The 22,609-nt window shown below is 46.0% G+C and overlaps 1 protein-coding gene and 1 long non-coding RNA gene across 4 annotated transcripts; one reads left to right on the top strand and one right to left on the bottom strand.

The window, feature by feature from the left end:
• Positions 1–9,688: 9,688 nt before the first annotated feature.
• Positions 9,689–15,203, top strand: LOC100476785 (steroid 17-alpha-hydroxylase/17,20 lyase). The gene is made up of 8 exons (XM_002913891.4): positions 9,689–9,985; positions 11,363–11,501; positions 11,699–11,928; positions 12,601–12,687; positions 13,055–13,270; positions 13,592–13,761; positions 14,322–14,425; positions 14,920–15,203. The coding sequence occupies exons 1-8, from the start codon at positions 9,689–9,691 to the stop codon at positions 15,201–15,203; spliced, it is 1,527 nt and encodes a 508-aa protein (XP_002913937.1).
• On the bottom strand, positions 9,892–22,197 carry LOC109491157. 3 transcript variants are annotated; one of them, XR_002144497.2, is made up of 3 exons: positions 20,324–22,197; positions 19,837–20,056; positions 9,892–12,546 (listed from the first exon to the last, which is right to left on the bottom strand). It is a non-coding gene; the product is annotated as an uncharacterized LOC109491157 (long non-coding RNA). The 3 variants fall into 3 exon arrangements; XR_004626252.1 differs by lacking the exon at positions 20,324–22,197 and adding an exon at positions 20,151–20,316; XR_002144498.2 differs by lacking the exon at positions 20,324–22,197 and adding an exon at positions 20,159–20,316.
• Positions 22,198–22,609: the final 412 nt, after the last annotated feature.

Below are 22,609 nucleotides of genomic sequence, written 5' to 3'. Positions count from 1 at the left end.
TTTTATATCACCACCAGCAATGCACGAGGTTTCCAATTTCTCCACACTTTCACCAACACTTGTTATTTTCTTTTTTTTTATATAATAGCCATTCTAATGGGTATAAAATGATAAGAATGTTTAGTTTTGTAAGAAACTGCCTGTCTTACAAAGTGGTTGTATTTCCACCAGCTATGAATAAGAGTTCCTGTTGCTCCACATTGGTCAGCATCTGGTATTGTCAGTTTTTTGGATTTTAGTCATTCTAATATGTGTGTAGTGGGTCTCTCATTGTTGTTTTAATTTGCAATTCCCTAATGACATATGACATCGAGTGTCTTTTCATATGCTTATTTGCCATCTATATACCATCTATAGTGAGATGTCTGTTCAGATCTGTTGCCCATTTTTAAATTGGGTTGTTTTCTTATTGTTGGGTTTCAAAGTTCTTTGCATATTTTGGATACTAATCATTTATCAAATATATGTTTTGCAAATATTCTCTCCCAGTCTGTGGCTTGTTTCTTCATTTTCTTAACAGTGACTTTCGTGGTGCAGTTTTAAATTTTAAGGGAGTCCAACTTATCATTTTTTTAATTTCATGATTATGCGTATGGTGTGTATCTAAAAAGTCATCACCAAACTGAAGGTCCCTGAATTTTCTCTTATGTTACCTTCTAGGAGTTTTATAGTTTTGTGTTTTACATTTAGGTCTATGATCCATTTTTTGATAATAACTTCTGTGGAAGGGATAAGGTCTATCATGTAATTCTGTTTTCTTTCTTTCTTTCTTTCTTTCTTTCTTTCTTTCTTTCTTTCCCCTTCTTTCCTTCTTTCTTTCCTTCCTTCCTTCCTTCCTTCCTTCCTTCCTTCCTTCCTTCCTTCCTTCCTTCCTCCTTCATAAGGATGTTACTGTTCCAGCATCATTTGTTAAGGAAACTAGCCTTTCTCCATTCAATTGCCTCTGCTACTTTGTCAAAGATCAGTTAACTATTTTTATTTGTGTCTATTTCTGGGCTCTCTATTCTGTTCCATTTATCTATTTGTCTGTTCTTTCACCAGTAACACACTGTCTTGATTATTATAGCTTTACAGTAAGTCTTGAATCAGGTAGAGTCAGTCCTCCAACTTTGTTCTTCTGTATTGTGTTGGCAATTCTGGGTCTTTTGCCTTTCCATTTTTTTTTTTTAAAGATTTTAAGTAATCTCTACACCCAACGTGGGGCTCAAACTCACAACACCAAGATCAAGAGTCACACACTCTACCAACTGAGCCAGCCAAGTGTCCCTCTTTTATCTTTCTATATAAACTTGAGAATTAGTTTGTTTATATCCACAAAATAACTTGCTGTGATTTTGATTAGGATTGCACTGAATCTACAAATCAAAATGGGAAGAACTGACATCTTGCATTCCTATCCATTGAACGTGGCATATCTCTCCGTTTATTTATATATTTTTAAATTTGTTTCGTCAGAGTTGTAGTTTTTATCAATAAAATATAATATTTTATTGTATGTGCTAACACATTTTATTCCTAAATACTTCATTTTTTTGTTAATGTAAATGGTATTGTGCTTTAAATTTCAAATTTCTAATTCTTCATTGCGGATATATAGGGAAGCAATTGATTTTTGTATATTAAAAACTTGTATCCTGCAACCTTGTTATAATCCCTTATTACTTGCTGGAGGGGTTTTTTGTTGATTCCTTGGGATTTTCTACACAATCATGTCATCTGCTAACAAAGACAGTTTTATTTCTTCCTTCCCAATCTGTATACCTTTTATTTTCTTTGTTTTATTGCATAGCTAGGAGTAGTGACAGGAGGCATCCTTGCCTTTTTCCCAACCTCAGGGGCAAATTATCTAGTTTCTCACATTAAATATTATATTAACAGTAGGGGTTTTGTAGTTGTTCTTTATGAATTTGGGGAAGTTCCTCTCTATTCCTAGTTTGCTGAGAGTTCTTACTGTGAATAGATGTTGGATTTTGTCAAATGTTTTTCTGCATTTATGACTTTTCTTTTTTAGCCTATTGATGTGATAGATTACATTAACTGATTTTCTAATGTTGAACCAGCCTGAATACTTGAGATAAATCCCACTTCGTCTTGATACATAATTCTTTTAATATATTGTTAGATTTAGGTTGCTAATATTTTGCTGAGGATTTTAGCGTGTATGTTCATGAAAGATATTGGTCCGTAGCCTTCCTTTTTTGTAGTGTCTTTTTTTAAAGATTTTATTTATTTATTTTAGAGAGAGTGTGTGCGTGCATGAGCAGGGGGAGGGGTAGAGGGAGAGGAAGAAGCACACTCCCCGCTAAGCAGGGAACATGATGTGGGGCTCAATCCACGGACCCCGAGATCATGACCCAAGCTGAGGCAGACAATTAACCGACTGAACCACCCAGGTGCCCCTCTTGTAATGTCTTTATCTGGTTTTGGTAATAAGGAAATTCTGGCCACATAGCATGAGTGAGGAAGTGTTCCCTCTTCTTCTATATTTTATAAGAGATTGTTGAGAATTGCTATAATTTTTTTCCTTACGTGTTTGGTAGAATTCAACGATGAAGCCATCTGGCCTGATGCTTTCTGTTTTAAAGCATTATTAATTATTGATTAAAGTACTTTAATAGATACAGACCTATTCAGACTATCTTGTGTGAGTTTTGGCAGATTATGTTTTCAAGGAATTGGTCCATTTCATCTAAGTTATCAAAATTTGTGGGCATAGAGTTGCTTATAGTATTCTTTTACTATTCTTTTAATGTCCATAGGATCAGTAGTGATGGTGCCTCTTTCATTTCTGATATTAGCTATTTGTGTCTTCTCTTTTAGGAAAAAAAGCCAGGGTGGCGCCTGGGTGACTCAGTGTTAAGCGTCTGCCTTCGGCTCAGGGTGTGATCCCAGGTCCTGGGATAGAGCCCCAGCCCCACATCGGGCTCCCTGCTCTGCTGGGAGCCTGCTTCTTGCTCTCCCACTCCCCCTGCTTGTGCTCCCTCTCTCGCTGGCGGTCTCTCTGTCAAATAAGTAAATTAAAAAATCTTTAAAAAAAATTTTTTTAAAAAAGAAGAAAAAGCCAGGTTTGCCAGGCTTGACGTTTGTCAATTTTATTGATCTATTGAAGAACCAACTTTGGGTTTGGTTAATTTACTCTATTGTTTTCCTGTTTGAAATTTCATTGATTTCTGCTTTAATTTTTATAATTTGTTTTCTTCTATTTGTTTAAGGTTTATGCTGCTTTTCCTTCTCTAGTCCTAAGGTGGAAACTTGTATTATTGATTTAACATTGTAGTCTATCCTTCCAGAGATATTTTATGCATATAAAGCAAAACAGTACATATATTCTTCTTCCTTTTTTTACACAAATGGAAACATTCGATACATACTGTTCTTATTTCTGCTTCTTTTACCTAACGATATATTTTGGAACTCTTTCCATAATAAGTACATAAAGCGTTTCCTTTTTTTTTTTCTGGCTGTATTGTATTCTCATCTCCTATTGATGGGAGGTGTATTACTGGCAATTATAAACATGATATGATTCGTTTTGTATATTGAACTGCGTGACACCTTCAGGATAAATTCCTAGAGTTGGAATTATTGGTTCTAAAAGTATGTATATAGTTTCAGTTTATATTATGAGAAGCAGAATACCATGGCTAAGAGCAAAGAGCTTTAGACTGCTTAATCCCAGCTTCTCCACGGCCAAGTCTTTGTGTCTGTTTCCTCATCCGTAAAATGATAATAGTGATAATAATAGCGCTTTACGGAGTTGTTATAAAAATTAAATGAGACAGAACATGTAATATGTGGCAAATGCTCAATAAAGTTATTATTTTGCCAAATTGTCAGACGGGTTGATTAGAAATAGGAGTAGTGATTCTTTCCCTCTCACAGTAAAGTAGAAATTAAGGGAGACTGAACTTAATGGTCTCAGAGTTCTTTTTTTTAAGATTTTATTTTTTTAAGTAATCTCTATACCCAACATGGGGCTCAAACTTACAACCCTGAGATCAAGAATTACATGCTCTGCCAACTGAGCCAGCTAGACACCCCAATGGTCTCAGATTTCTTAAAGAAAAGGTAAGGTTACCTGCTCCGCATGAAAGAGATGGAGTTGAGGATGGGGCTTAAAGTTTAGAGGAGTAACTGAGGTGGAAGTAAGGGTGACAATCTTTGGATTTGAGGAAATAAAGGAACTATGAAGTTGGGATGTTGACTGATCATCCCCCATGGACTCTAAACTCATGCAGCATGATGGCAGGACTGGAGAGGAAGGATGTGAGTTGGGTGCCCATATCTTATATCTTAAATGAAGTGAGCAGCAGGAGGTCAGTAAGTAATGGCAATAAAAAGGTTTGAAACTGCAAAGGAGCAAGAATTTGTTCCACCCAAAGGTGGAGAATTGGTGGTCTGGAGGCCTTGGGAAGTGAAGAGAACATCAATTCCACTGCCTAACCTGGACATTAGGTTTCTTTATTCAAGAAAACAGCAGGGGAAGGGCTGTCCTCAGAGAAGGTCCAGTTTACGTAAGGCAGGAGGTAGAGAAAATATTCTATAGCTAAGTAAGGAAAACAAAGAAGTGTGTTTGTTTTAGAGACGGACAAGACAACACCAGAAGGTTCTGGGGAAAGGTCTTGGAGAGAAGGAAAGACGCAATTGGAGGAGGGTAGAGTAGAAGAATCATAAAGCAAGATGGGGATGAGCGTAAGGATAGAGGGAACCTCAAGCCAATGGTGAACTCACTGTTTTGAGAACTGGTGAAAGCTATGGATTCTCTCTCCAGAAAAATACGTATTTATACATATATGCAGAATTTGCATGCAATTTCAGTGAGGTCCAGATTCCATAGACACCCAATTTTTTAAAGTAAACTTTTTACTGAAGTATAGCATGCACACACATAATTGGTGTCCAGCTCAAAGTGAATATAACCTGTGTTATCAGCAGCCAGATCAAGAAACAGAACGCTACCTGAAGCCCCGCCCCAGAAGCCCCATCCTGAGTCCTCTTTCAGCCACTTAACCACCTGCCAGGGTAATCATCATCTGACTTCTAGAACCACAGTTTAGTTTTATCTGTTTCTAAAATCTATATAAATAAAATCATACACTGCATTCTTAGGAGTCTGGTTTCTTCACTCAATCTTATGTTTGTCAGTTTCATCCATGTTGGTGCATGTGACTGCAGTTCATTCATTGTCATCTCTGTATACTATTCCACTGTATGTTGCATGACAATTTATCCATTCAACAATTGATAAATACTCGGGTTTCTTTCTAGTTTGGAATTATTACAAATAGTGCCGCTATGAATGCTTTTGAATGTGCCTTTGGTGAATGTATGTACAAATGCTGTTGTTTAAATACCTAAGAATGGAGTTCTCGGGTCATAAGTTCAGCTGTAATAGACAATGCGGCTTATGTTTTAGACAAGGGACAAGGGAAAAAGGACAGGGATTCAAAGAAAGTGGAATTCATATGAACTTTCAGTCTGAATTCTGGTATAAAATTACACAGGATGTTTTGCATTGATCATTTATCAACATTGAAACCAGATTAAAATAACAGTCATCAAAGACTTGATGAATAAATCCAAAGGGAGATTCTTTGAAGAGATTAATAAAACCTTTGACAAATCAAGAGAAAATAGAAAATGCAAATTTTAAGAAATATTAATTGCCAAAATTGACTCAAGAAGACTCAGAAGAACTGAGGAGACCAACACCTACGGAAGAAACTGGAAAACTATGTGAAGGAGTCATCTCTTTGAAAAAGGCACTGGGACCTGACACTTTTCGTGTTACCTTGCTTTAGAACATCAAAGAATAGATCACTTCCATGCTATTTAATCTGCTTAAGGACATAGAAAAAGGTTGAAAACTTCTCTAATAACTTTATAAAATGAGTAAAATCATAATACCAAAACTTGACAATGCATCAGTAGGAAAACCACAACTCAATTTTTCATATGATTAGAGATGAAAAAGAACTAAAACTCTAAGTAATAACAAAGAGAATTCCATTCCATATTAAAAGAAGATGCTCTGGACAAGTTATTACTAATCTAGGAATGGTTGGAAACCAAGAAATCTATTAAAATAATGCCTCTGATAAATAAGTCAGTATTCGTCACAAATCTTTAAAATATGCATGCATGGGGCTCCTCTGGCTGGCTCAGCTGGTGGAGGACGTGACTCTTGACCTTAGGGTTGTTAAGTTCGAGGCCCACTTTGGGTGTGGAGATTACTTAAAAAAGTAAAATCTTTGAAAAAAAATGCATGCATGGCCCTTGAGCAACAATAGCACTCTTAGGATCCTACACTAAGAAAATATTAACGGTTATGCACAAAGCTTTCACCACAAGGCTATTACTTAATGTTGTTTCTATGAAAAATAAAGACAAAAACAGAAACGTCCTAATGTCCAACACCGCAGTACAGAATCAGTTAAATAAGCTATGCTAACCCTATGATATACACACAATGGAATGATAACGCAGCCATCAAAAATAATGTTGTAGAAAAGTCCTTAATAAGAGAAAAATATCCATGCCCCAAAAATGCAGTATGGCCTCATTTCGGTTAAAAAACACATTTCAGATTTTTAATTTATTTTGAGCTATCCACATTATCTAGATTTTCTGCAATTATCATGTGTAACTCCTACAATATGGTGATGAGGATATAAAACAACACTTTTTTTAAAAAATTTCTATTTCTTGTTCATGATCGGGGTGTAACAGAGAATCACCTCAGCATTCACTTCGGGAATAGAAAGTACCCATTCATATTTCTTTACCAGCTGGTTGACTCCCCTTGGCCCCTGCCTGTATCACAGGACTCAGGCCTCTTCTTGCCCGGCCTGTCAAACTTTACAAAAGAGCTCCTCATCCAGCCTACCCCAGCACTGATACCAGACTCACCCCCAAACACACCAGTGTCTCCTGCCACTGAACTTTCAGGGGTTCCTCCACCCTCCATAGCCTTCCATTTGGGGCTCCAGAGCCTGATTTTATGTGCCTGTCCAGCAGGCCTCTTTCATGGCTGCAGGCAGAACTGTCACCATCCCACCCCCTCGAGGCTCGGCATAGTCCACTCGGCAGCACTCCCTTCCAGCAGGGCCCTTTCTCCCCATTCCCCATGCCTCTACCTAGCAGTCCTCATTCTCTTTCCAGGCCTAGCTCAAATCTCCTTTCTTTCATGAAGGCTTCTCTGACCACCCTGGCCCATACCTCCAACCCAAATGGCCCCAAAAGTTTGAACCACAGGGTGCCTGAGTGGCTCAGTCGATTAAGCGTCTGCCATGGTCCATGGTCTCAGGGTCCCGGAGTTGAGCCCCACATCGGGCTCCCTGCTCAGTGGGGAGTCTGTTTCTCCCCCTCCTTCCTGCTCGCGCTCTCTCTCTCACTATCTCTGTCTCTCTCAAATAAATAAATAAAAAATATATTTTTTAAAGTCTGAACTACACTTGAACATTTTTTAAAAGATTTTGTTTATTTATTTGAGAGAGAGAGAGAGAACAGAAGCAGGGTGAGCAGCAGAGGGAGAGGGAGAAGCGGGCTCCCAGCTCAGCATTTGAGGCTCGATCCCAGGACCCTGGGATCGTGACCTGAGCCGAAAGCAGAAGCTTCACTGACTGAGCCACCCAGGTGCCCCACATTTGAACATTTGGAGTAATGGGCAACCAGGCAGTCTAGATTACAAGGCCTTGCTGGTTCACCTTCGTGAAGAGGTCCCCTACCTGCTGCCTTCCTGATTCATTCCAGCAACCCCTATCCCAGTCTGTACTACTCAAAGTACAGACACGGGCAGACCAGCCCCAGAGACTGGCAGAAATTCTATCTTCCACCTTTGTGAGTCTCACTCAGTGGGTCCTAATGCCTGTCCGAGGACCCACCTCTTCTGTGATGACTGACATCTGGGATGTCTACCTCCTTGGAGCTGTGGCTTCACCTGGTGATTTCAAATTGTTGATCAATACTGATGGAGACACTGAAGGTTTCCAGCAGAATTTGAGAGCTTTGTCTGTCAGGAAGATCTACTAATAAGAGCTCAGAGAAACCAGGAAGCCCGTTTTGGTATAATGATGATAAGCATAAATATGAGATGAGCACTTACTCCCTGCCAGGCAGCACCTCCACGCATGATCTCACTGAGTCACGACAACCCCCAGAAGTACGTTCCATTCTTATTTCCATGTTACAGAGGAGGAAACTGAAACTTAATTCATGAACATAAACTTAAGTTGATATAAAATGATCATATGACCGAGCAATTCCACTTCCCGGTATACCGCCCAAAGAATTGAAAACCGGGACTCAAACAGACACTTGCACACACATGTTCATAGCAGCCAAAAGGGGAAAACAACCTAAGTGCCCATCAACTGATGAATGAATCAACAAGAGGCAATATATCCATAAAATGAATATCATTCAGTCATAAAAAGCAACAGAGTTCTGATACAACATGGATGAACCTCAAAAACATTATGCTAGGTGAAATAAGCCAGACACACAAAAAACAATATTGCAAGATTCCACTTACGCAAAACAGGCATATTCATAGAGACAAAGTAGATTAGACGCTGCGGGGGGGAGCGGAGATGGGGAGTTATTTCCTAACAGGTAGTTTCTGTTTGGGTATGAGAAAGTTTTGAAAGTAGATAGTGGTGATGGCCGTACCACATTGTGAGTATATTTAATGCTACTGAATTGTACACTTAAGACGGTTAAAATGGGGGGCTCCTGGCTGGCTCAGTCAGTGAGCATGCAACTCTTGATCTTGGGGTTGTGAGTTCAAGCCACATGATGGGCATAGAGCTTACTTTAAAGATTTTTTTAAATTAAAATGGTTAAAGTGATCAATTTTATGGGACATATATATGTATATATATTATTTTATATTATAAAATATATTACACATATTATATATGACTATATTAATATTTATATGTAATTATATTTTATCATTTATATCATTTATATTGCATTGTATTTATGTATGTTTATAATATTTTTATTATTAATATTATATATATAATTTTTTAAGTTATATTGGGCTCCACACTCCATGCCCAGTGTGGAGCCCAAAGTGGGGCTCAAACTTAGGACCCTGAGATCAAGACCTGAGCTGAGATGGAGTCGGAAACGCTTAACTGACTGGGCCACTCAGGGGCCCCCTTGCTGTCACTATCTCATGTGACCTTATACAAGACTGACATTTGAAGGCATCACATTCTTTGGTTGTTAAATAAGACTGGATGAAACATCTTTGACAGTCCCTGTTGGTTGTAACCCTCCTAACAAGATCATCTATTCATGGATTTTGATTTTACAACGTGGAAAGTCCCAAGCCTTGATTCCTGACCCAGATACCATTTGCTTCTGGCGCACTCTGTGGACATTGATGAATGGGGAGCTCCAGGGAGGGAGGACCAGCTGTCTTCCCCTTACCTAGCCCCCCTTAGGGGTTTGTCCTGGAGCTGAGCCAGCCCTTGAGGAGGGCTCCACTCCTTCTTCCTCTCTTGATTCTAGGAGAGGGCCTGGCTGTGCTCCAGGATAAATTTCCACAAGGCAAGAGATAACACAGAGCCAAGGTGAAGATCAGGGCAGCCCTTAAAAAGGACTCCTTGCTCCCTAGAGTTGGCTGCTGTTCTTCCACTCCATAGTTGTCTGTCCTGCTTGCCGGCACCCGGCCACCATGTGGGAGCTCCTTGCTTTCTTGCTGTTCACCCTTGCCTATTTCTTATGGCCCAAGCCAAAGTGCATCAGTGCCAAGTATCCCAAGAGCCTCCCATCCCTGCCCTTGGTAGGCAGCCTGCCATTCCTGCCCAGAGGTGGCCATCAGCACGTGAACTTCTTCAAGCTGCAGGAAAAATACGGCCCCATCTATTCCCTTCGTATGGGTACCAAGACTACAGTGATGGTCGGCCACCACCAGCTGGCCAAGGAGGTGCTTGTCAAGAAGGGCAAGGAATTCTCTGGGCGGCCCCAAGTGGTAAGCAGCACCCACTATCTCTCCTTTCTCACCAGCTCGGGGCGGGGGGGTTGCAGTTTGTCAGCCAAGACCATGCCTGGAATGACCCTTCTAGCTCCTGTAATTCTTCCTAAAACAGACTAACAGGACCGTGGGTGGGGATTTGACCCCTCGGACCCCACCCAGCCTCTAAACTAGGCAGGAAGAATCAAAGGAAGATTTCATTTTCTGGGCTGTCATCTCGCCTGGAACTGGATGATGTGCTCTCTGAGTCTTGCTTCCCTAATTAACTGAGGTACTCTACGCAAAACCCTTAGCCCATGGCCCAGCCGCTGTAAGTGCTCCATAAATAGCCTTTAGGAGTGCTACTCGTCATACGGCAAATGGGACTAAAATGACTGTCTTCTATGGGAAGGTGTGAGAGCGAAGTACCCTGGCTTTTGGAGGGCGGGGATTGCTGTTTCTCTGGAGCTGTCCCCGGCTGCTCGGGCTCACAGGAAGGCTGACACATGGTGGCATCTCAAGGATGCTGGTGATCTATCCTGCCAAGCCTTCTGTAAAGCTCCTGGGGGAGGAGAGAAGCTAGACGTCTGGGAATACTGCCAATGCCCCATCCCAGCATCTTGCTACTGAGTACCCCCTTGAACACCCCAGGCAGGACCCCCCCAGTCACTTACCTCTGATCAGGCCAAGGTTGATTCATTTTTCCTTGGACAAGTCAGCTAGGTCTGCTGGCCAACGGCCTCACTCTCAAACCTCCTGAGCAAAGAGGAAGGAGGAGGCTAGTCAGATGGAGCTTGCAGCCCACAGGATGTAAGAGGGGAGGCTTTGAAGTCTGATGCCTTGAAGTCGCTCTGGGAAGAGGTGGCTTGGCCAAGTCCAGATTGCATTTTCCAGGTGGGGCCTTATGGTGGGCACGCAGCCTTGCAATGGAAGGGCAGAAAGAGGAGCAGCTGCTACACCTGCAGCACCCCCCAGAGGGCCCAGGGAAAGGCAGACATCTGGGCAGTCCTGTCCCTCCAAGCCCACCTGCTCCTGCCCCCAGGACAGGCACCATTCAGAGAGCTTATCCCATCCGCGGCTGCCTTCCCCTGGTCAGAAACTGGTAAGAGAGGCCCAGAGGTCATCCTGTTATTGAACTGAACCCCAGAACCCCTGCATTCTCATCTGGGGTCCCTTTTTTCTCCTTAGTCTGTCTCTCTGATGGAATTGGGAGTAGGGGGGTCTCGGGCCCTGCCCTACCAAGGCCTAACGGTCATGGCAGAGTAGAGCAAGGGTGTCCCACATGGGTGTCAGCATGGTAGGTACCTGCCTTCTCCCTCAGGAAGGGTACAGGAGGCCCAGGGCAAGGGTGGGTCATTGATGTCTGATTCTTACAGCCTTTCCTGCTCTCCAAAGGTGACTCTGGACATCCTGTCTGACAACCAAAAGGGCATCGCCTTCGCAGACCATGGTGCCAACTGGCAGCTGCATAGGAAGCTGGTACTGGCCACCTTTGCCCTGTTCAAGGATGGCGACCAGAGGCTAGAGAAGATCAGTGAGTGCTGGCCAGCCCCTGGGGCTGCTGGAGGGAGAAGGGGCTGGAAAGGGACAATGGAAGGCTCAATCTGGTGCTTTCTTGGCTGCTGCTGCCATCTAGTGGCCATCTGCTCTATGTCCCTGGCTAAGATGGAACTGGGAAGGAGGGAGGGTGCTGCTTAACTCCCCGCTGTCTTGCCCCCTCTCTCCTCCCAGTTTGTCAGGAAAACAGTTTATTGTGTGATTTCCTGGCCACCCAGAATGGACAGTCCATAGATTTGTCCTTGCCTCTCTTCCTGGCGGTGACCAACATAATCTGCTTGATCTGCTTCAACTCCTCTTACAAGAACGAAGATCCTGCTCTGAAGATCATAAAGAATTACAATGAAGGCATCTTGGACTCTTTGGGAACAGATAATATGGCAGACATATTCCCCGGGTTGAAGGTGAGGATGAGGCAGGCCCCACCTTCAGATTCCAGCAATCCCTACCTTCAGATTCCAGCAATCCCTGTCCCCAGTTCTTCCAGCTCCAGACCCACTGATTTCCTGACCACCTCAGCCACAGTGAGCTCTGCCTCCTTTTTAAAACCTTGCCACTTCTCTACAAAAATAGGTTTAGCTTTTAACTATGCATTTTAAATACTCATGATAATGGCTCTTATTTATTTACCAATTGCCATATGCCCACTATTAAGCACTCCACATGCATTAATCATGTTATTCCCCTTAAAGGTTGGTTCTATTATCCCCAGACAGAGGAGAATACAGGCTTAGAGAAGTTAAGGAACTTGCTCCAGGCTTCAGACTCAAGTCTATCTTACTGCTAAGGGCTGGGCACACAGCAGAGTCGACCCTCCATTGGTGCCTGATGTTTGATTTAATGGAGAAGGGGAGGTGGAGACGCTCCCTTTCCCCTTATTTGGAGTTGTCCTAGTTGTCATTAATAATCCCATTCCGTGTCTCCATCTTGACTTCCATTTTGGCTGAAGGTATGGGTTAGAGTGGAAACTCTCCAGAGACCGAAAGCTAGGATCTATCTCCATCCAGGTAGGATTCCGGTAGCTGGAGAAACAAAATAGAAGATGGATGACTTTGACACTTACTTCCACTTTTCAGATTTTCCCCAACAAAACTGTTGAAAAATTGAAGAACTGTGTTAAAATGCGAGATGAACTGCTGAAAGAAATCCTTGAAAAATATAAGGTAGGTGATGGAGCAGAGGAGACCATGAGTTAGGTTGGAGTGTCATGAAAACAGGGCTGGGGTCCATTTTGCACACTGGAGTATTTCCTGGCACACAGTAGGTGTTCAACCAAAAATGACTTAACTAATGAATAGGGGTGAGGGAGTAAGGAATTGTAGAGGATCTAAGAAGGGACCCACCCACCCACTCCCAAAATTTAAAGAGAGCCCTCCTACCTCCACAAGCTCGTAGGTCCTGCCTAGTCTCAGCCCAGTCCCTCACTTCCAGATGGAAGAAGCCTTTGCATCTCCAGTCTGGGATGAAGTATGGCAGGGTATTGCAGAGGGAGCTCTTCCTTAACGCTGTCTCCCAACCTCACCCAACCAGGAGAACTTCAGCAGCGACTCTATCACCAGCCTGCTGGATGTACTGATCCAAGCCAGGATGAACTCAGACAATAACAATGCTGCCTCAGACCGGGATGCAAAACTGCTTTCAGATAAACATATTCTCACCACCATAGGGGACATCTTTGGGGCCGGTGTAGAGACCACCACGTCTGTGGTGAAGTGGACTGTGGCCTTCCTGCTACACAATCCTCAGGTGGGCTTCTCCTTACTCTGGTCTTCCCATCCACTCTTCACCCCAGCCAGATCCACCTGTGGCCCCAGAAAGAGGGAGAAGTAATGGCCTCTGCCCCTCCATGCAAGGTAGCTGGGCTGCCCCACTCCTAATCCAAGCAGTAGTTGGCTTTGGCCCTAGGGTGGAGCTGCCCCATCTTTTGGAAACAAAGCCTGGACTGCAAAGCCATCACTGGGAAGAGTCTGAGCCAGCTCTTCTGAATGTAACAATAGGATTCTTCTAAGCCTATGCTTCTCCTGGGCTTAAGCATGTTGGTCACATCTACCCTGCTCTGGCCCTCAGTTGCAGAAGAAGATCCAGGAGGAGATTGACCAGAATGTAGGTTTTGGCCGTACACCAAATATGAGTGACCGGAACCAACTCATCTGGTTAGAGGCCACCATCCGAGAGGTGCTTCGCATCCGGCCTGTGGCCCCTACGCTCATCCCCCACAAGGCTATCGTTGATTCCAGGTACGCCTGCCCTCCCAACAGCACAGCACTGCTTTCCAGCCCACCTGGTCCCTCCTCTGCCGCACCACCCCTCCACTTGCTGGTCAATTTATACTCAACCATTGACCATCAGTCATCCTACCCGTCACCCTCCTGATCAATATATCTGTCACCACTAACACCTACTGACTAATCCACAGATCTAACTGACCTCCCTCAGAAACTGTCTGCTGCTCTGGAGACATATGGTCTGAATGGAGGACCAAGTGCTCTATGCTCCTACCCAATCCAATAGCCACAACATACACACGTGCGCACACGCCCAAAACGCACCCCCACATGCCCCAACAGACATGAGTGTCCATGTACACAAGTACTGACACATAAGAGCTAGTGAGGAAGAGGCCTGGAGAAGGGCTGGATTCACTTTGAGCTGGTAGAAGCTGAGGAAAAGATGAGGGAGTGGGCATGAGGATGTATAGGGCTTTTTCCTCAGGATGGGCGATTGTGGAGGCGTGGGGCTGAGCAGTTTGGGGAGGACAATATTTTAGACTCCCCTTTCTTCTCCCTCTTTGGGGCAGCATTGGCGAGTTTGCCATTGACAAGGGCACAAGTGTTATCATCAATTTGTGGGCACTGCATCATAATGAGAAGGAGTGGCACCGGCCTGACCAGTTCATGCCAGGTGAGTCCCTGTTCTGTCCTGCTCCCGAGCCACACAGCCAGCCTAGCCTCCGTGCTCCAGCATTCCAGCCCCGTGTTCCCTCTGCTAAGCTTCCTACTAGAAAACTCCTGGCTCCAACTATGTGAACCTGTTGACAGCCCCATTCTACCCTAGATTTACCCAAACTCTTCAGAGCTGGGTTTCTCGCTTTCTCCTTCTGCCAACTGCAAATGTCCTCTAAGAAGCCCTGTAGGTATATGGCTCCCATGAAGTCAGGTCCTCAATATTGCCTCCTTCCCCTCCTTCCTGAATATTGCATTTCTTCGGGGTGAATAAGGGCTACCCGAGAGCTGGGCTATATCTCTCCTCAGGCTAGAGTTCCCCCAGGTGAGGCTGTCCACCTCCTCAGACCAGGGCTCCCCGGGCAGGGCCACGCCTCCCCCTCAGTCAGGGCAGAGCCATTCCTCTACTTAGTCCTGGCCTGGCGCTGGCTGACACCCCCCCCATGTCCACAGAGCGCTTCTTGGACCCCACGAAGAGTCAGCTCATCTCTCCATCACTAAGTTACCTGCCCTTCGGAGCAGGACCCCGCTCTTGCCTGGGTGAGATCCTGGCCCGCCAGGAGCTCTTCCTCTTCATGGCCTGGTTGCTGCAGAGGTTTGACCTGGAGGTCCCAGATGACGGGCAGATGCCTTCCCTGGAGGGTAACCCCAAGATGGTCTTTTTGATCAAGCCTTTCAAAGTGAAGATCAAGGTGCGCCAGGCCTGGAGGGAGGCCCAGGCTGAGAGTAGCACCTAGAGGCTGACCTAGCATGCCCTGCCTCCACCCTGTGTGGTCCCGCAGCACAGAATTAGAGGTGTAACTCTGCGGCCCCCTGCCTTTCCCCCCTCCTCCCGGCCCACACTGCCTTCTTTTCCAGCCTGCCGTCCCTGGTAGTGATATGCATAAACCAAACAGTTCTTCTTCCTGGTCTCTGAGCAGTTCACTCATTTGTTCCTTTGTTCACTCATTCTTCACAACAAATATTTATTGAGCACCTGCTATGTGCCACTCACTGTCCCTGGACACTCAAGCTCCCTGATTTCGTGAAGCTTACATTCTAGTGAGGACTGACAAATAAACATTGCAGAGACTCCTAAGTGCTTTGAAGTCAATTTTCCTGGGTGTTGGTGATGTGAGGAGAGAACTGCAGAAGTGGAGGGGGGCCACTGCAAGCGAGTGGTTGGGAAGGTGTAAAGACGTGGGGGAAAGCACCCCACGCTGAGGGAGCAGAAGGCGGGAAGTTCTCAAGGTGGGTGATGTTGGTGTGGCAAGAGCAGAGCAAATGAAAGGGGAGAGCAGTTCCTGATGAAGTCAGATTGGAGACTGGGGCCAGGCCCCATGGAGCCTTTGTAAGTAGCAGGAAGGGTGTAGGTGTTTATTCCTAGTATGATAGGAAGTCACTGGGTGGTGGGGCGGGGAGAGGGGGTAAACATGTAAGTGGGAAGGTCTGGTTTGTTGTTGTTTTTTTTTTTTTGAGAGGGAGGGAGGAGGAAAGAAAGAGAGAGAGAGAGGATGCATGTGGAGGAGCAGAGGGAGAGGGAGAGAGAAAATCTTAAGAAGGCTCCACACCCAGCATGGAGCCTGACTTGGGGCTCGATCTCACAACCCTGAGATCATGACCTGAGTCAAAATCAAGAGTCAAACGTTTAACCAACTGAGCCACCCAGAAGCCCCTGGTTTGTATTTTTAAGACCACACTGGTTGCTGAGTAGAGATTGGTCTGAGAGGGATGAGAGCTGGGGCAGGGAGGACGTGGCTGTGCTGGTCCGGGAGAGTGAGGTCACGGTGGCTTAGCCCCTGGCCACAGCCGTGGAGACAGTGAGAAATGGTGGAATTGTTTATATTTTGAAAGTGGAGCAGAAGATCTTGTTTGATCCAAACAGGCATCGTTGCGCATACCTGGAAGGTTTGGCTTTGGGGGAGTGTGTGTAATCCACAAACTCAACCCACCACTACCTATCCCTCTGTCTTGGTCTCCGAAGACCAGCAGGTCTCCTTTCCCTCATCCTGTCCTGGGGTAAACACTGCCAGGACAGCGTTCTGCAGCACCCGGGCTCTGTCCTGCTCCCCACGGCACAACCCCAGGAAGTCTATAAGTGCCTCACTGGAAAATGGCTCCCAGACTCCTTCAAACCTTGAAACCAGCATCCAAACCTTGGCTACTGGCCAGTTTGCAAGCGAAAGATGTCCCGAGATGCCCCGGGGAGAAATTGACCCTTGCCCGTTAGCCTAGACAGAGGCTCCAACGCCAGCTCCATGGCGCCAGCTGGGCCAGGGTCAGTTCATCAACCCAGTCCTTCTCTTCCGACTGGAGGAGGGCTCTGGAAGGGCCAGCGGGGCGAGGCTGAGACCCTGTCTGGCCATGTTTTCAGAAGAAATCAATGCAGCCCCTGCAAGGAGGGAAGGACCAACTTTTCCATCACAGCACACCTTCTTCCTTCAAAGAGCTTTGTTAATCCAGTAGTAAGAAACTATTCCTTACTGTCCCCCCAACTCAGCCCTGGCCTTTACTGGACAGTAACCCCAGCGTCTTGCTAAAGAGCCCAAGGAAGAGTTTGTGGGCAGCCGCAGCTGACCAGCTCCTGTCACACACAGCCTGGTAAAATGCTGACACCACAGTGGGCCGATGGGAAAGGGTTTAATTGGAGGAGGCTCCTTCCCTCTCCCAAGCTGCCCCCATCAGCTGGTCGCTGGTCTACAGCCAAGCCACCCTCAGTTTAAAGCAGAGGGGAGCAGATCAGCTGAGGGGAGTGAAGTAGTCTCCTCTCCAACTATTGACTCAGATCATAGAGTGGCAGGGAAATGAGAGACTAATCCTTCGTTTTGAAGATGACAAAACTGAGGGCCAGCTGAGGCAAGGGCAGGGGAGGTAACTTGCCCTAAGTCACACAGCTCCCAAGCATCAGGGCTGGGACTAGAACCCAAGATTTCCATGATGCAGGAAGAGGAGCCAGACATGCTTTCTCACCCAGCCAGTGTCCGTGCAGAAGGGCTCTGGGGCGTCTGGCCCGGGAGAATACAAAACTGAAGGTCCTTTCAGAAAATGATCTCATGAACCCCGGACTCCTGCCCAAACTGCCCTTCCCCTACCTGGAAGGCCTTTTCCCACTGACCTAACTCCTCCCATCCTGAGTCTCAGAATGCAAGCCATGCTTTAGAGCATATCTCACAACCCCCAGACCACTATGCTTGCCCTCTTTTAGCACTCAGCTTCTGTTCCTTGGTACCGAACTCCACGTGCACCTGACCAACTGCTTGGGCTCAAAATGGTCCCCCAAAGGCACAGCCCACCCCTATGTCTCCAGAGGTCAAGACTGAATCTTCTCATGTTCCTTATCCTGCACATCAGCACCTGGCAAGTAGGTTAGACACAAGAGAGGACTGAATCCAACACTCTAAATCACTTGGCTATTTGGCTATTGATAAATAGACCCCCTCCTTACATGGAAGGAAGCCCAGATCTTTGACAAAGCTGGAAGGTGTTTGCGAAGACCTCACAGTCACATTTTGAGCCTGAGAATGCCCTTACGCAGTGATATGATGGTAAAAGAATGGTAAATATGATGGTAAACTAAACAACCAGTTCTCTGGTGCTGCTGGTAGGGAACAATCAGGATTTGTAGTGTTTGCCAATTGCCCATAATGTAAACAGTCCCCACCACGAGCAATTTCAGGCCACCAATGTGATGTCAACGAATACAGAGCTGGAAGACATGCTCAGTAGCATTATATGCTATTTACCAGTGTATTATATAATAAATAGCATTACTATATAATACCATTACTAATAATACCATTATTCCCACCATACATAAATGTAAATAACCTCAAGGGCACATATAATAGTAATGTAGTAAAATAACTAGGAAATGATCAGTTTTGAGTATTTATTACCCTTGTTTTCATTATAATGTATTCAATTGTGGGTTTATATAGTTTAATTTTTTTAATGGTTATTTAATAAACAGCTCATAAAATTCCTGAACATTTAGGAAAGTATTTATTCATTTATTTAATTTTTAAGTAGGCTCCACACCCAACGTGGGGCTTGAACTCACAGCCCGGAGATTCAGAGACACATGCTCTACCGACTGGGCCAGCCAGGCACCCCCAAGTTCCTGTAAATTTAATAATCAGCTCTTGTGAACCAAAACAACTGGCCCTCCCAGGAGAAATGGGCTGTCCTTGTCCCTCAGAAGGGCGGCTCCCGAGTCCTCATTCTGAGGGGAGGGACCCCTTCCCTGGCGCCCTTGGTGTGGAGTGGGGGTGGATGAGAGTGAGTGACTGTTCTGGCACCTCACTCTTTCTCCAGTCACACTCCTGGGTTTCAATACCCACCCCTGGAGGACAGGAAGCCAATCACAGGTGAGAGAGTCAGGGAGGCCTGGATGAGGAGGATCGAGGTTCTAGTCCCCAGGCCCCCACCCCAGGTTCCAGGCCCTAGATCTTAGGCCCATTGCTAGCTTCTTGAACCCATTTCCTCATTTTACCACTTATGCTACCCATCATCTGAGGCTCTGGGGAGGGCAAAAAACAGAAAGGGCCAGGCGAGCAGGGGAGCTACAGAAGATAAGGGGTCAGGCTGTGCAGGCAAGTTGTCCCCCTGTTGTCATTTACAGACCCAGTGGCCATGGGCAACTTACTCGGCCTTCTTAGACCTCAGTTTGCTCAACTGTAATATGGGTGGCTGAGGTGTGGGTAGAAACAGTACCACCAACCTCAGAATGTTGCTGAAGGTCCAATAGGGACCTACGTAATGCATTGAGTGCCTTGATAAATATGGCTTTACTGCCATTGTCTACAGCCAGATCCACAAAATAAGTCCTTCTGTAAGGACGAAGAAGCAGGTGTTGTTCAGAAAGGACCTCCGGGAATCCTGAACCCCCACCCCACTCCACCCAGAAGCCCCTGACGATCCTGCCTGCTGCCCCTCCCTCTTTCCCCAGCTGGGGCATGCTGGCAGCTGGGACGTGGGTGGAGAAGCCAGAGACAAACTTCTCACAGTTCCAACACAGAGGGAGTTTTGTAACATTTTCCAGCGGGATTGGGTTTCTGGAGACTTCTTGGTTAAAAAGACATGCAGTGGAAGGTTACACTGGAGGGGAGTGGGCTTAGAGTGAGAAGAAACTTCAGATCAAACCAGATCCTCTTCTCCCCTCCAAGCCACCCGAAAGTTCTGAGAGTTGTACCATGTTTGCTGGGGGCTCACCCTCCCTGAGGAAGTGAGCACTGATCTGCACCACCTATCCCAGGGGTGAGGCTAGTTCAGCACTGAGGGGCTCTGGCAGGGGTGCCTGGCTCAGTGTGGGGGCCTCTGGAGGCTTCTGACGAGGCAAGGGGGAAGAACCAAGGCAGACAGAGAAGCTCCTGAGGAAACTGTCCAGCTCACCTTTCACTGTGCTGCTTGCCCGCCGATTACCTTGCTCTGGTACTCTCTCACCTTTGAAAAGAAATCAAGTTCTTCACGAGGCTTGTGAGCACCGAGTCTTCAGTGTTCAGGGTTCAGATCCTGGCTCTACCACTTACGAGTTGTGTGATCTTGGACAAGTTAGTCAACTTCTCTGAACCCCTTAATAAAGCAGTCCATACCTCAGATGGCTGTTTTGAGGCTAAAATGAAAAAATTGTAGGTAAGATGCTTACACACTACCCAATAATGTGCATTCAATAAATAGATCAAGACAAATTAAAATATTTTTATTACCAGCTTACCACTCCAGATTCATCTCCTGTCACTTCCCAGAATGCAATTATCTACAGAGATTAAATTGCTTGCCGCTTTAGACGTTTTGGCCTCCCATGCTTTTGTGGGCTTCTCAGCACCTGGCACATAGTAGGCACTCAATAATCTGCAAAACAGATCTACCCAGAACTTACCTAGAATTCCTTTTACACCTTCTTCACCTAGCAAGCTCAGCTTAGAGGTCCCTGCTCCAGAGAGGCTACCCTGCACCCACAGGCCGTTCTCTTCCACAGCATCTGTGCACACAACTTCAGGGTACAATGCTACTAAAACTCTGTTTTCATGCCTTTCTTCCCCTAGGGACCATTAGCTCTTCTAAAGAGGAGCCTGGTCTAAGGCATATTTGTATTCCCAATGCCTAGTACATGGTAGGTGCCCGATAAATGCTCTGCTTGAGTAAGGCCAGTCACATGACCCCAGGCTGGGAACCTACATCCCAAACACCTCCCAGGACCCACTGCCCTTCCCAGCAGGTTCAGGCAGATGCAAGTTTCCAGCAGGTTTGGCCAACAGTCAGGCAAACCCACTTCCCCTCATTCTGAGTCAAACCCTGCTTCCCCCCACACCCGGCTGAAAACAGAGGAAACTGGAGAACAGGGAGTTTCGTGAAATTCTTGTTCATCAAAGCTATCCTGTTTTGTGCTTCAGAGCACTGGTATTGTGTCCACCTGAACTTGGTCACTTGGGGTAATAGAAAATGAGGAACTCAGTGACCCAGGAACGTGGGGTGCAGTGAGGTCTGCTCCACAGACCAGGCATCAAGGGGACACGCACAGCCTGCAGCACACAGCTGGCAAGAATTATACTAGTTTGTTTCTGTGCCATTCAGACCTTAGATTAATGAAGGCAGGAATGATGTACTCCCCAGTCCTTCCCCATGGTTTTATTTTACTTTCAAGATTTTATTTATTTGACAGAGAGAGAGAGAGAGAGAGAGAATGAGCAGGGGAGCAGCAGAGGGAGAGGAAGAAGCAGGCTTTCTGCTGAGCAGGGAGTCCGAGGCAGGCTTGATCCCAGGACCCTGAGATCATGACCTGAGCCGAAGGCAGACACTTAACTGCCTCGCCACCCAGGCGTCCCTCCCCATGGTTTCAGAACAGATGTCTCTAGATTCTAATATGGTTCCCCTGGGCTTACTTAGAAGAGCTCAACAGTTTAGAAGGAACTAGGCAGCAACCATCCCACTAGAGTCACTGAGGGGCCGGAATTGCTCTGGCCCAGGGTCAAAGATGGGGGCGGGGGCCTGGCTGGCTTACATGGACTCTTAGATAATAGTGAGGACTGCTGGGTAAGGCCAGGGACCAGAGAAGATGATGCTGTTAGCATCCCCTGCTGGGCCATTAGTGAGCGGTCCACCTGGGAGGCAGGAAGGCCCTCTGGGAGGCTCCAAGATGCACATCATTATTGCTTTGCCCACCTGCAGGCCACCCAAGGAGAAGCTGGGCTGGGTGGCGGTGTTCCCCCTCCCTCGGCAGAGGTCAAAGGCTGTTCCTTCCCTTAGAGCAGGGATTTACAGCTGACTCAAAGTTCTAAGACGACCTTAAGCAGGAGGTAAAAGGACCGTGAGTCTTAGGAAGGAATGACTGGCCCACAATGGCAGAGGTTGGCACACCTGTGGCTCCCCAAAGGCCTAAAAATCAGTTCTCAGGTCCCTGTCTGGTACGCAAGGCCTCAAACGAGTCCCCGCGATTCCTCAGGATTCCCTGAATGTGCACCATTCACTTCATCTCAATCTACCTCCTATTGTTAACTATTTCACGCGGGTGTTTTGTCTTCCTGCCTGTAACTTAACTTCCAGAAAGCAGATGCCTTGCCTTGTCTTCTCTATTTTTCACACTCTCCTCAGGACCCAGCACAGTGTTGGGCACAAAGTGGGACACTCAATAATACATGTTTTGTGTATCAAATTCCAGGGCCCATCCACATTTCTATCATTTGTTTTCCTGAAGATTTTTAATATTTTGGGGGCACCTGGGTGGTTCAGTCAGTCACTTAAGCATCTGCCTTCACTCAAGTCATGATCCCAGGAGCAAGCCCCGCATCAGGCTCCCTGCTCAGGGGAAGTCTGCTTCTCCCTCTGCCTCTCCACCACGCCCACCTCCTGGCTTATGCTCTCTCTCACTCTCTCAAAAATAAAATCTTAAAAAATATATATTTTTATTATTTTTAAGTAACCTCTACAACCAACGCAGGGCTGGAACTCACAAACCTGAGATCAAGAGTCCCATGCTCCGCTGAGCCAGCCAGGCACCCCTGTATCACCTCACTGAAAGATCTCATGAGGGTGTCTGGGTGGCTCAGTCAGTTAAGCGTCTGCCTTTGGCTCAGGTCATGATCCCAGGGTCCTGGGATCGAGTCCTGCAGCGGGCTCTTTGCTCAGCGAGGAGTCTGTTTCTCCCTCTGCCTTCCCCCGGCTTGTG

The sequence above is a fragment of the Ailuropoda melanoleuca genome, chromosome 6 (genome assembly GCF_002007445.2).
Source record: "Ailuropoda melanoleuca isolate Jingjing chromosome 6, ASM200744v2, whole genome shotgun sequence".
Taxonomy (NCBI): Eukaryota; Metazoa; Chordata; class Mammalia; order Carnivora; family Ursidae; genus Ailuropoda; species Ailuropoda melanoleuca.
Note: the sequence above shows the minus strand (reverse complement) of the source record. Positions and strands in the feature narration are given on the sequence as shown.

Bases quoted from the DNA above. Each gene is read 5' to 3' on its own strand.
- LOC100476785 (XM_002913891.4), top strand. From the start codon at position 9,689: ATGTGGGAGCTCCTTGCTTTCTTGCTGTTCACCCTTGCCTATTTCTTA. The intron at 11,502-11,698 runs GTGAGTGCTGGC...CTCTCCTCCCAG, and splicing joins CCAGAGGCTAGAGAAGATCA to TTTGTCAGGAAAACAGTTTA. The intron at 14,426-14,919 runs GTGAGTCCCTGT...CCATGTCCACAG, and splicing joins GCCTGACCAGTTCATGCCAG to AGCGCTTCTTGGACCCCACG.